At 46.3% G+C, this 13,070-nt stretch overlaps 1 protein-coding gene across 3 annotated transcripts in view; it reads left to right on the top strand.

Moving 5' to 3' along the window:
- LOC140728184 (neuropilin-2-like) overlaps positions 1 to 13,070 on the top strand; it is a 113,014-nt gene that overhangs the window by 45,992 nt on the left and 53,952 nt on the right. For all 3 annotated transcript variants that reach the window (XM_073046524.1, XM_073046525.1, XM_073046526.1), the window contains exons 4-7: positions 5,239 to 5,469; positions 6,751 to 6,906; positions 7,597 to 7,766; positions 11,252 to 11,407. In XM_073046524.1, coding sequence (XP_072902625.1) covers positions 5,239 to 5,469; positions 6,751 to 6,906; positions 7,597 to 7,766; positions 11,252 to 11,407 — 713 coding nt within the window. The remainder of the gene's footprint in view (positions 1 to 5,238; positions 5,470 to 6,750; positions 6,907 to 7,596; positions 7,767 to 11,251; positions 11,408 to 13,070) is intronic.

Genomic DNA, 13,070 nt, shown 5'->3' with positions numbered 1-13,070 from the left:
GTAGTGTTCTGGTGTTCCGTTAATTACCGTGAAAAACCCTGCTGCTAACCTGACATATATTGTCCACCTCCAGTTGCCCCTGGTGTGGGTAGGAAGCTGGGTCAGAATGGGGGAGTTCAGCACACTGGCTTTCTGAAGGGCCTTGGAGAATCTGTTGGGCCTTGACATGTCACCAAGGCCGGCTGTTCCTTTTCAGATTAATTTAATCACGATAGTTTTACCAGCCTTGCTGTCTCTGGGTAGGTGGTCCAGGCCACTGCCTACAGATTCAGGAACTGCCTCCTTCTGCCAATCTGTGTCCCCGCTCTCTCTCTCTGTTCTCTTGATCATGTGATTCCTCTTGAACCACCTGACCCTCGAGTGCCTCTCATTGGCTTATCCTCCTTTTGCACAACCAACTGAAAAGGTAACTTGACCCCTTGGATTAATCCCAACCACCCATCACCTCTCCATCCAAAGGGCATATACTTTTAGCCATCTTCTTCCATTGGGAAGGAGCCAAGACTTTCTGGGAAGGAAACTCCAAACTCCGCAAGCAGAGAATGATGAAGGGATGGGGAAACCACTGAGAATGAATAAATAAAGGGGAGGCAACCAGCAGGAAGAATATTTGGAAAACCAGTATGTTGTGCCTTTGATACGAGGGTGGGTAACAGACCAGGGCAACTGGAGTTAATCATTTCTCTGTTCAGCGGTGAAGAGTTAGCCAGGAATGTAGTTTGTTTATTTGACTGTGGAGCTGCCAACATAGAGGGCAGGTAACATGTGACCCATCTCACCTTGTGCTTTCTTACTTTCAGTTCTCTTTATCTCTGAGTTTATGTTCTGAAGCCAGCTGGCAGCTAAGAAATATAAATTGTGTTTATTTCTAAACATTTCCTCGCACAAAAAGCCAAGACAGTGAGAGTGAAAGAGCGAGCGGTGAAAATCAAACAGTGACACACAGAAGAGAGAACAACAGAATGGGTGGGGCAAAGTGGAGAGAGCACAACTTATGGGAGACCCATAGGTGTGTGGGGGGGGGCAGAGAGAGAGAGAGTGAGAGAGAGGGAGAGAGAGAGAGTGAGAGTAAGAGCGAATGAGAGAGTGAGTGAGAGAGAGTGAGACAGAGTGAGAGAGTAAGAGAGAATGAGAGAGAGTGAGAGAGGGGGGGAGGGGGAGAGGGAGAGAGAAAGAATATATCTGTAATGTGTGTGTGTGTGTGTGGTCATTTGAAGACAATTATCTGATGTTGCCAGTACCTGATGCAGATACAAGATACAAGATCCTAGAGCAGAACTGGCTTTATGTTGATCAAAGGTGCTCAGATTTGTAGAAATCCTCTACTTACTGCGGCTGTGAGGAGCAGAGACAGTGACAAGCTCAGCCCACAACCTCACTCCGACCAGTGTAACCGTCAGTTAACCCGGGCAGTCAGTGCATCACTTCCTCTGTGACTTACCACTGACAGCAGCTCTGCTTATATCACACGAGCACAGATCACCCCCACACCATCCCGATGGTGGACTGATATGCCAACCGCACAGTCTCATTGTCCCTAGAGTGACTCCTGATAGCCAGTTTAACAGTTTTTAAAGCCTCGTCCCCAACTAATATCCTTCCCAATAAAATGGTAAAATGACATGAATATGTCACTGTCTACCGTTTCTGGAGAACAATCCTGATCCTTGGGAAAAGCATTATCTGATGTGCAGGCTGACTGACTTCAGCACATTTTTTCATGAAGTCATCACTGGACGCAGTGAGTCAAAGAGCAGTAACTCCTAACACCGAGGGAATTGCTGGAAATAAAGTCACTTAGATTGGAATTACAGGAACAAATGAGACAGAACGTATCGTGCGGGCAATCTGAACAGGTGAGCAGGAGGTCTGCAGTTCATTTCGGAGCTAAATTAAGTCAGTGGAAAGAAAGGAGAGCAATGGGTTGCGGGCCGGAAAGCCTGAAGCTGGAGTTGGGTATAATAAGTCATCTGAACTGGCGATGACTGAATTGCTGCTTGCCACGCATGATCGAAGCCAGCTGGTGTTATTTGTAAAGGCTTCAATTCCTTTGTGCTGTGTGATGGTTCAACTCATACACACTTAACTGTACATCCTGAGGGACCAGAGGCAATTATGGTGATATGGTGTGACAATGGTGTGACTCCTGTTCTGCAAACAGCGCCGGAGACACAACTTTGCCAGGCTGCCAGACAAATGTGTTTTTCATTTAACATGTGTGCGGGCTGGGAGGTTACGCTGCAGAGTCAGTGAACTGTGTCGTGCAGCGAACTAGCGGCTTGCTCCTGATGCTGGCTGCCGCTAGCGCTCAGAGCAGCCATCGGGGAATCGTGCTGCAGGTTGCAAATGCCAGGCGCGGCTGGCTGACTGGGGGTGTGACCCTGATCTCGGGTGCTGCCTGCGTGGAGTTTGCACGCTCGCCCCCACCCCCCCGTGGGTTTCTGTGGGTGCTCTGCTTTCTTCCCACACCTCAAAGACCTGCAGGTCGGTAGTTTAAATGGCCCCTGTTAAGTTGAGCCTGATGCGTGGATGAATGATCAAATCTGGTAGCCAGGGGTTGGTGGGGGAGGTGGGAGTGATAGAATCACAGAACACTACAGGACAGAAACAGGTCCTTTGGCCCATCTATTCTGTGCTGACTATTATTCAGCCTAGTCCCATCAACCTTCACCCAGATCATAGCCCCCGTACCCCTCCCATCCACGTATTTATCCAAACTTCTCATAGATGCTGCAATCAAACCGGCATCCACACTTCCGCTCGTTCCACCCTCTCACCGTACACTATGAGTGAAGAAGCTCCCCCTCATGTTGCCCTTAAAGATTTCACCTTTCACCTTTAACCCATGACCTCTAGTTCTCATCTCGCCCAGACTCAGTGGAAAACCTGCTAGCACTTACCCCATCTATACCCCTCATAATTTTGTATACTTCATCAAATCTCCCCTCATTCTCCTACGCTCCAGGGAATAATGTCATAACCTATTCGATCTTTACCTATAACTCAGCTGCTCGATGATGTTAATGTGGGGAGGATAAAAAAATGGGATTCATGTAGGATTGGTGTAAGTGGGTGGTCATTGGCCAGTGAGCCTTCAGTGGTCTCAGGGCACGTGTCCAAGTGGTTAAGACGTTGATCTAGTGACCTGAAGGTCGCTAGTTCGAGCCTCAGCTGAGGCAGCGTGTTGTGTCCTTGAGCAAGGCACTTAACCACACATTGCTCTGCAATGACACTGCTGCCAAGCTGTATCAGCCCTTGCCCTTCCCTTGGACAACATCGGTGGTGTGGAGAGGGGAGACTTACAGCTTGGGCAACTTCCATACAACCTGGCCCAGGCCTCAGTCATCATCGAAAATCGGTGGACAGCCGAAGAAGAAGAAGCAGTGGTCTCAGGGGCCTGTTTTCGTGACTGGCCCCAGACTATCCCTTATTGAACTCACCAAAGAATATCCAGCTTGGTAATTATTTGTACAAGAACCGATTAAAACAGCGAATCTCTCTAGACCAGAAGGGGGACAGTTGCAAAATGGCTCAATGGCTGGAAAAGCAGCTCTACGGACCGGCTGGTCAAGCCGCTGCCCTATAGGCCCGGTGACCCGGTTCGATACCGACCCCGGGTGCTGTCTACATGCAGGTCACTGTGTAGACTTCCCCTGGTCCACCGGTTCTCTCCCACATCCAGAGACATGCTGGTCGGTAGATTAATTGGTAGATTAAGATGAAGTCAGAGTGACTGAAGATCAGGGTCAGTGGTTTTACTTGTCTGAACTTGAACGAGACACCTCATGAGAATTCTCCATACACGACCCTGATCATGTTGATTGGTTAAAAGTCCAGAACTTCCCAGCTCTGCAGAACAACAGGACTTGAGAGAGTTAATGATCCACCTGGCTGAGGGGAGGATTGAACTTGAACACAAGGAATTACCAGTCAAGAGAGAGATGGGAAGAAATATCTTCACCTAGGGGATGGCATCCAAACTTCTCTTAAATGTTGAAATCAAACCTGCATCCACCGGCAGCTCATTACACACTCTCACCACGTTCACCTTAAAAAAATACACCTTTCACCTTTAACCCATGACCTCTAGTTCTTGTCTCACTCAAACTCAGTGGAAAAAGCCTGCTTGTATTTACCCTATCTATACCCCTCATAATTTTGTATACCTCTATCAAATCTACCCTCAATCTCCGACACTCCAGGGAATCAAATCCTAACCTATTCAACCTTTCCCTATAACTCGGGTCCTCAAGCTGATGTAAATGTGGGGAGAATGACAAAATGGGATTCATGTAAGGTGGCATTTTCAGCTTACGTGGGCTTTTTGAGCTGCGTGAATTGGCCTTTGTGTCCTGCAATGCCATTGCAATTTCACACAGTGAATGGCTGATGTGTGGGGTGCACAGCTGAAGTACATGGTGGAATCAGGTACAGTGAACACGTGTGGGAAGAGCTTTGACTGGCAGTGGAATCGGCGAGGCTCAGAAGGAGATGGTATCGATGCGGGCAAACCGGACCGATGTTCGGCAAAAAGTTCGGCATGAACGTGGGGAGCCAAAGGGCCTGCATCTTCACTGTATGTCTGTAACTCTTTTGGAGAATCAGTGACACAGATGCCGCTTAGAATTACCGGAGGCATTTCCTGTTTATACAGGTTGAAACTCTCTAGTCTGGTGCAACTCCTGTGGTCTGGCATGCTTTGTATCTGTGGCACAGATCTATGCTAATTAACTAATACTAACTACATCTAAAATCTAAAATTAACTAATATCTGCACTAATCTGCAGCTAATTAACCTACCAGTGCAACCGTGGATGACTGGACTTCTGACTTGGAGAAACTTGGGGTTACGGACAGTTCTCCAGCGCAGAGGAAGATGATTAGTGGGGCAGATTGTTCATTTTATTTTATTTTATTTAGAGATACAGTATGGTAACAGGCTCTTCCAGCCAATGCTATCCAATTACACCCATATGACCAACATACTAGCCCGTAAGTCTTTGGAATGTGGGAGGAAACTGGATCTCCTGGGAGGAAACCTACACGGTCACGGGGAGAACATACAAACTCCTTACAGACAGCAGTGGGAATTGAACCCGTCGCTGGTGCTGAATTGGCGTTATGCCGACTGCTTCTGTGGTCTAATTTTCCACGGTTTGGCATCCATTAGGTCTCACGGTTGCTGGGCACCTGTACTCAGTGCAACACCCTTCTGATTTTCATTTTCTCTTTTTGCAGGGTCGGACGATTGCTCCAAGAATTTCACGGCTCTCAACGGTGTGATCGAGTCTCCGAGTTTCCCTGACAAGTACCCCCACAACCTGTACTGTACCTACATCATCCTGGCACCGCCAAGGTCAGAGGTGACCCTCACCATGCTCACCTTTGACCTGGAGTACGACCCTCTGCAGATCGGGCCTGCAGACTGCAGATACGATCGTCTTGATGTCTGGGATGGCTTTCCAGAGGGTAAGGTTGTTGGTGGCTCTAGAGGAGTCAAAAGTAACTGAAATTGTTCAAAGTTCCAAGTTCCAAGTATATTTATTTACAAAGTGCATATACGTCACCACATACAGCTCTGAGATTCATTTTCTTGTGGGTATACTCAGTAAATCCAATAACCGTAATAGAATCAATGGCAGACCACACCCAACAAGGCAGACAACCAGTTTGCAAAAGACAACAAACTGTGCAAATACAAAAGAAAAAATAATAATAATAAACAAATAAATAAATAAGCAATAAATATCAAGAACATGAAATGAAGAGTCCTTGAAAAGTGAGACCATTGGTTGCCTTGTCCACAAAAATCTTATGCTTCTGTTTAAATATTTTGCACTTTTTAAAAAATAGGGCAAGATATTGAAGGCTGATCCACTACTATCCTCACCCCTATAGGCCTTCCTTAAAACTGGGCACTTTTCAGACTAAAGTCGGGTACTGGATTGAACTGATTAGTTTCCCATCCCACCCAACACATTAAGGTGGGGGAGCGCTACACTGAGAGGGGAGGGGTGGCAGCTTAGGTGCTTTCAGAGGAAGGAGAAGAGGGCGAAATAAATGAATCTGTGGTGTGATGAGGCTGTCGGGGCCTGTCCTGTGGGCTTCAAGCTTCAACTCTCACGTTATGGTGAGGTGAAGGGTTAAAGATACGGCTTTTCCAGGCAAGGGAAAGCAGCTGCTGGGTTGTGCAAGGGTGAAGGGTCGGTGGGGGTTGGGCAGCTCTGGTTTATTGACCTCTCTTGTCCTTGCTTAACTGACCTCAGAGAAAGAGCTAGGTGGTATCAGATGATATCTGAGGCCTTCCATGGCCAGTGGTAGAGCAGCTGCCTGTGCTCGATACTGACCTCTGGTGGTGTCTGCATGGAGTCTGTGACCACTTTTCTCCCACATTCCAACGAAGTATGGGTTAGTAGATTAATTGATCACACGGCGGTAATTAGGCAGCATGGATTCAATAGGCCAGAAGGGCCTGTTACCGAGTTGTATCTCTAAATAAATTAATAAATAACAAGTGGCCCAGGCTGGTGTTTGGACTGGGGGAAGGTGAGACAATTATCACAGCTTGCTAACGCTGCTGTCCACTGCCTTCTCTGTCCTGCCAAAGGACGAACTGCCCCAAAGGATCTCACTTGATCTGTTTTGTATTTTTTTGGCTTTTCAATCAAGTTTCAAGCAGAGAAAAGAGATGATTTTTGGAGACTGCTGCAACTTCATGCTTGTTTTGTGTTTCCTTCACCTCCGCTGCAGTGAGTCCTCTAATTGGACGCTATTGTGGCTCAAAGATCCCAACTGTGATTCGTTCTGATACGGGAATCATGTCGCTGACTTTCCATACTGATATGGCTGTGGCAAAAGATGGCTTCTCGGCTGAGTACAACATCACCACGAAAGACACTCAGGACTGTGAGTATGTGTGCGCAGACTGTGCGTAGCATTGACCTGACCAAACGGCATGGTTAGGGGAGCTAGTAAAATTTAGATAACTTATCTTCTTCTTAGGGAGGGCATCCACAGCTTAGATTGCAACTTAACAAGGATTCAGTCAATGGACCCTCAATGGTTTTGCAAAGATGGTTAGTGTGGAGCGAATGGGACGATTGTTTCAAAGCCCCACATAGATACAAATAAAATAGGTCCATCTGTCCTTCTTGACCCCTTCCCTCCTTAAATGCCACTGTTAACCGTCTGTGCTAATAAGTCAGGGTAAGTCAGAGCAACAGGTTAGCTGAACCCATCTGAATCCTTTCCATTCCTACCCCCAGTTCAGAGTTGCTGAATCTCCTGCATCACCTTGGAGTCTCCAAGAACTAATGACCAGGATTTTAAAGAGTAGATGAAAAACTTTGTTTATTGGTTAGAAAAATGGAGGAGAGGGCAAAAAATGTCAATCAAGATACAAGCAATCATGACAGGAAGAGACTGTTTTATCACCAATCAGTATGGTGAAGGTGTTGCTTAGAGAAGATGGGCATGTTGGCCAGCCAAAGGTGGACAAAAGATATCTGATATGTTTTCTGGGTGTTAATCAACGCCGAATGCTTCACTGCGGCTGCCCGCCAGTCCAAGGTTTTAACTCTTTGATTGCATTTGCAGCTTATCAGTGCAACAGCCCATTGGGCATGGAATCTGGTCAGATCAGCAACTTGCAGATCACGGCTTCGTCCTCCTACTCTTTGGGGAACTGGGAAGCGAGTCAAGGTCGACTCAATCACCAGATCAACGGCTGGACACCCAATGAGGACACCACTAGGGAATGGATCCAGGTAGGTCTGGAGATTGTCTAAAGGCCTGTATTCTGAGCACATGGCATAAGTCCTTGAACAGCAATCTAATCGGCTAAACTATAGTGCGATGACCCCAGTGAAGAACAGACAATTGAAACTACCAACCCGCCCAATGACCAGATCCCACCACATTAAGATCATATTGACTTTGCCAAGGTTGAGTGGGCTTGGAACAGTTGGAATTGTGGTTCAGTTGGTGACAGTGAGTAGGAGGACTGAGCACAAGATGCATGTTAGCTGTCCATTCAGGGAAGACCTGTCCTCTCAGATATTGGTTAAGTTCCCATGATGCTATTCAAAGCAGAGCCTGGAGATTTCTTCTGGATTTCAAGTCAACATTATTTCTCACCCAATAGCCCTCGTCTCTGTTGGAGTTTGTTGAGGCTTTCAGCAAACAAATTCATTGCTATGCTTCCCGCCTTGCAGGGGTGACTGTGCATCATTGGCTGTGAATGTGTTGTGTTCAGTTCAAGAGGACTAAAATATAAAAGCAAGGACGTATTGTTGAGGGTTTATAAAAGGTTGCTCAGGCCACATATGGAGTATTATGAGCAGATCTGCTGGCATTGGAGAGGGTCCAGAGGAGGGTTACAAGAATGATCCTGAGAATGAAAGGATTAATGTTTGAGGAATGTTTGACGGCTGCCCAGTGTACTCACTGAAATGAAGGGGGATCCCATTAAAATGTACCAAATATTGAAATGCCTGGATAGAGCGGATGTTTCCAGTAGTGGGAGAGTCCAGAACTTGAGGGCACAGCCTTAGAATAGAGATGAGGAAGAATTTATTTAGCCAGAGGGTGCTGAATCTGTGGAATTCATTACCCCATATGGTTGTGGAGGCCAAATCATTGGGTATCTTTAAAGCAGAGTTGCTAGGTTCTTGCACAGTCAGGGCGTCAAAGGTTACAGGGAGAAGGCAGGAGAATGGAGCTGAGAGGGATAATAGATCAGTCTTGTTCTCTCACACTCCCTCTCTTGCTGCCCTCACATCCAGCCAGCCATGCCCTGGCACAGTCAGAGTGTGGGCCACTCAGCCACAGGAGCTATTTGATGAGAAATTGCCAAAGGGTTTGGTTATGTGTAGAATATTGTATAAATGCTGTTAAGGGTTCTCTGCTTCCACAAAGCCTTGAGATATGTCTTAAATACAGCTTCCTCTCTCTTTATTTCGAACCCACCACCCTCTTCTTACATCACCTCAAGGGCTGTCTGTCCATCACCCTTCCTCGTATCTCCTACACAAAAAAACCCTGTCAATTGAAGCACCTTCCCCTCACCTCCAACATCAAACACCCTTTCCTTCAACTTAGCTATTTTACCCCATCAGCTCAAACACTCCTCCCCATCATGTCATGCACCCCTCGCGCTTCCCCCATCAACTCAAAAACGTCAGCTTCCTCTTCTCCTTGAACATCCTTCCACTCCACCTGCTGCGTTGTACCTGCAGTTTTTGGACACAGTGCAGAACTTGGCAAGGCTTCTTCGAGAGCTCCTGCCAAACCCACAACCTCCACCACTCTGAAGGGCAGAGACAGCAGGTGCCAGCAAATTCCACCACCTCCGCTCTCCATTCCATGCTTGTCAGCGCCGAGATTTGGAACCTCTCAACAGTTTTGGGTTTAAAGCCCGAAGCACTCTCCACAACAAGGTTTACACCAGCACCATTAGCTGGCCTTGCCAGTGACACCTGTGCCTCTTGACCCACAGTTTTCAAAATTGAATTTAACAATGCAGGAATGGAACGAGGTACTCAGATGTTTTAACAGGTTAGAATGAAAGAGGAGAGCAGTGACCCAAGGGAGGGTCTTAAGCTTATGAAATGTTCTGATACGAACATCAGAAAGATGGAAAGATCTTCCCATTTGAGGAGAGACCGGAGATTAGTGGTCACTGATGCATCGTGTCTAATAAATCCAATAAGCAATTCTGAAAACACACTACCCAGAGAATGCAGGAGCACAAAATTCATTCCAAGAGTACAGCGTAGCCAGGGTACGTGCTTTTGAAAGGATTCTGGATACATGTGTGAGGGAAGAAGGAATCGAACATTTTAACTAGAGTTGTAGAGCACTACAGCATGGAAACAGGTGCTTCAGCCCATCTAGCCTGTGCCAAACTGTTATTCTGCCTAGTCCCATCAACTCGCCCCTGGACCATATCTCTCCATACCTTTAGTATAGGAGTTGGGATGCTATGTTGAACTTATCCAGGATGTTGGTGAGATCAAATTTGGAGATCTGTGTGAAAAGGAAAGAGAAAATCTACAAGGATGTTGCCGGGATTTGAGGATCTGAGCTTTAGGCAAAGATTGAATGGGTAGGAATTTTATTCCCTGGAGCGTAGGAGAATGAGGGAAGATTTGATAGTTCTGTGACGGGTATAGATAGGGTTACTGTAAGCATCTAGTTCTGGATGAAACTAGGTTAAAGGTTAAGGGTGAAAAGGGGAATATTTCAGGGGAACCTGAGGGGGAAATCCTTCACTCAGAGGATGAAATGAGTGTGGAACAAGTTGCCAGACTAAGTGATGGATGCGGGTTCAATTTCAACATTTAAGAGACATTTGGATAAGTACATGGATGGGAGGGGTATGGAGGACTATGGTCCTGGTACAGTTCACTACAGACTAGATGGACTGAAAGGCCTGTTTTCATGCTGTAGTGCTCTATGACTCTGTGACCTCTTCATTTCCCAAACTGCCAAGGAAGCATGGTTACTTAACTAAGTAATTGCTAGGGTTTTAGAAGACTATGTTTTTGTTGCTTAAAGTATGGACTTCTGGAATTGGGGTTGATTACAGTGAAAAAACTTAGTTTTGCAAACCATCAATACAGGACTTTTCAAAACATTTGTAAGTATTTTGAGGTAGTACAAGGGTTCAGAATAAAATGTTACAGTGACAAAGAAGGTGCAGTTTCAGTAGACAATTGGGTGTAAGGGTCATGACCAGTTATATTGTAAGGTGAAGAGTTCCCCTTTAATATATTAGAGGTCTGTTCAAGGATAGAAATTGTCCTTGAGCCTGGTTGCCGATGTTTTCAAGCTTTTGTGTCTTCTGCCCGATGAGATAAGGGAGAAGAGTCTGGGGTCTGGGGTAGGAGGGGTCTTTGATTACATTGGAGGCTTTCCCAAGGCAGCAAGAAGTGAGGACAGGGTGTAGGAGTGGAAGCCAGCTTATGTAACACTGGCTGTGTCCACAACTCTCTGCAGTTTCCTGAGGTCACGGGCAGTGCAGTTGTCGTGTCAAGTTGTGATGCATCTCGATAGGTTGCTTTCCTTGGTGCATTAATGAAAGTTGGTGAGGGTCAAGAGGGACATGCTGAATTTGAGGAGGGAGAGGCTCCAATGAGCTTCCTTGGCCATGGCATCAACGTGGTTGGACTGGGTGCTGTTTGCATCTAGGGACACGGATCTCCCAACCATCTCCACCTCAGCTCTGCTGATCTGGTTCTTCTTGCCGCAGGTCGACCTGGGGCTTCTGAAGATCCTGACTGGTATTGCTACTCAAGGGGCAATCTCAGTGGATACGTCCAAGACATACTTCGTCAGTAGCTACAAGTTGGAGGTGAGCTCCAATGGTGAGGACTGGATGACCTACCGACAAGGGAAGAACCACAAGGTAAGGCCGGCTGGTTTGCTTGTCAAGGTTGCAGTGGGCCTTGATGTGCTGGAATAGGTGTGCAGGTGTCTGAGGGGGTGACTGGCCTTCTGCTCCCACCTGCCCAGCTGCACCATTTTATTTTGCTGGGGTGGTGCTTGGTGAGAGGGAAGTGGATCATTTTGTATTTTTCTCTGTTTTTTTTCTGATAATAAAGAAGATTAAAGATGAGCTTTATTTGTCACATGTACATTGAAACATACAGTGAAATGCATCACCTGCATCAAATCAAATTGGCGAGCATTGGGCTATGAGTAATGTCCCCTCTAACTTTTTTTTACAGTTGTGTGGACCGACCATTGCTCTGAGCAGAAAATTTTTACACAGCCTGAAAGCTGCGCGGCGTTTTAAATGTTTTATTTTGTAATAGGCGCATCGCACAAATACAAACCACAACAACATCAGTCAGTCAAAACAACTGACAGGCACAATGGTAGAAGTAAAATGTTCTGACTAGATGGCGTGGTCATTCAGTGCACTGGCAGTTTATTAATAAATAGCTATTGACTTCCATTCTGTGTTTATTGTTACAATACGTAACAATTATGTAACTTGAAACACTGACAATGTAAATACATTGAAGCTCTAAGATGTTTCAAACAAAAGGTTGGGTACATTTATTAAGAAAATTTATGGATTTTATTCATTAAAACATAATTAATTACAGGGTATTTCACAATTATATTAACATAGATTTCAAAATTATATTAGCATAATTTCAAAATTATATTAACATCATATAAAAGAGAATTTCAGCTGCATGGCAACAGAGGCTATGCTGATGGGAGCATTTCAGTCACTGTGCGGCTGCTCAGCCTACAGGGAACAGTGGCTGGGAATAGCCTGCAAGTGTCTCCAGACTTCCGGCATCAACGTAGCATGCCCACACCTCATGGACCCTCACACGTACACCTATGGAATGCGGAAGGAAACTAGAGGAAACCCGCCAATCACGGGGAGAGTGTACAAACTCCCTTCGGCAGTGGCTGGAATTGACCCCAACAGGTGATCGCTGGTGCTCCATTGTGATGTGCAAACTCCTATGCCGCCATGTTGTGATATGTTTCTGTAGACGGGACTCACACTATCGCTCAGTAGCCCCCTCCCTCACTGTCAGTGTCACTCATACCAGTCTTCCCCCCTGCTCTGGGAACCAGGGTTGCTTGGATCTCTCTAGCAGAAGGAGCAGTTCCCAGGTTGGCCCAGGGACCTTTTCCTCTTGCTTTAGGAATGGAAGATTTCCAAATACAACACCCATGTTCTACCTAGTTCACAGGGTGGAAACCCCTCCATATCTCAGCACAGGGCTAATATCAATGGCAGCTTCTTCACCCAACTTTGGGGCTTTGGCAATAGCGAGAGGGAGTCAGGGCAGGAGACTTAGAGCTATTTCCACACAGCCTTCACCATCAATCAGAACACTTGAGTACAGAGTTGGGCTGCTCTGTTGCAGTTGGTGAGACCACACTTGGAATATTGTGTACAGATTTAGTCACCCTAGGGAAGACAGCAGGGAAGAGTTGTGATGATAAATCTCCAGGGCGAGAGTTATATGGAGAGGATGAGTCCTTGGAACATGGTACACTGAGAGGTATCCTTATAGAGGTGTATAAAATCATGAGGG

The sequence above is a fragment of the Hemitrygon akajei genome, chromosome 5, assembly GCF_048418815.1.
Source record: "Hemitrygon akajei chromosome 5, sHemAka1.3, whole genome shotgun sequence".
Classification (NCBI taxonomy): Eukaryota; Metazoa; Chordata; class Chondrichthyes; order Myliobatiformes; family Dasyatidae; genus Hemitrygon; species Hemitrygon akajei.
The sequence above is the reverse complement of the archived record's forward strand: the minus strand, read 5'-3'. Positions and strand labels throughout refer to the sequence as shown.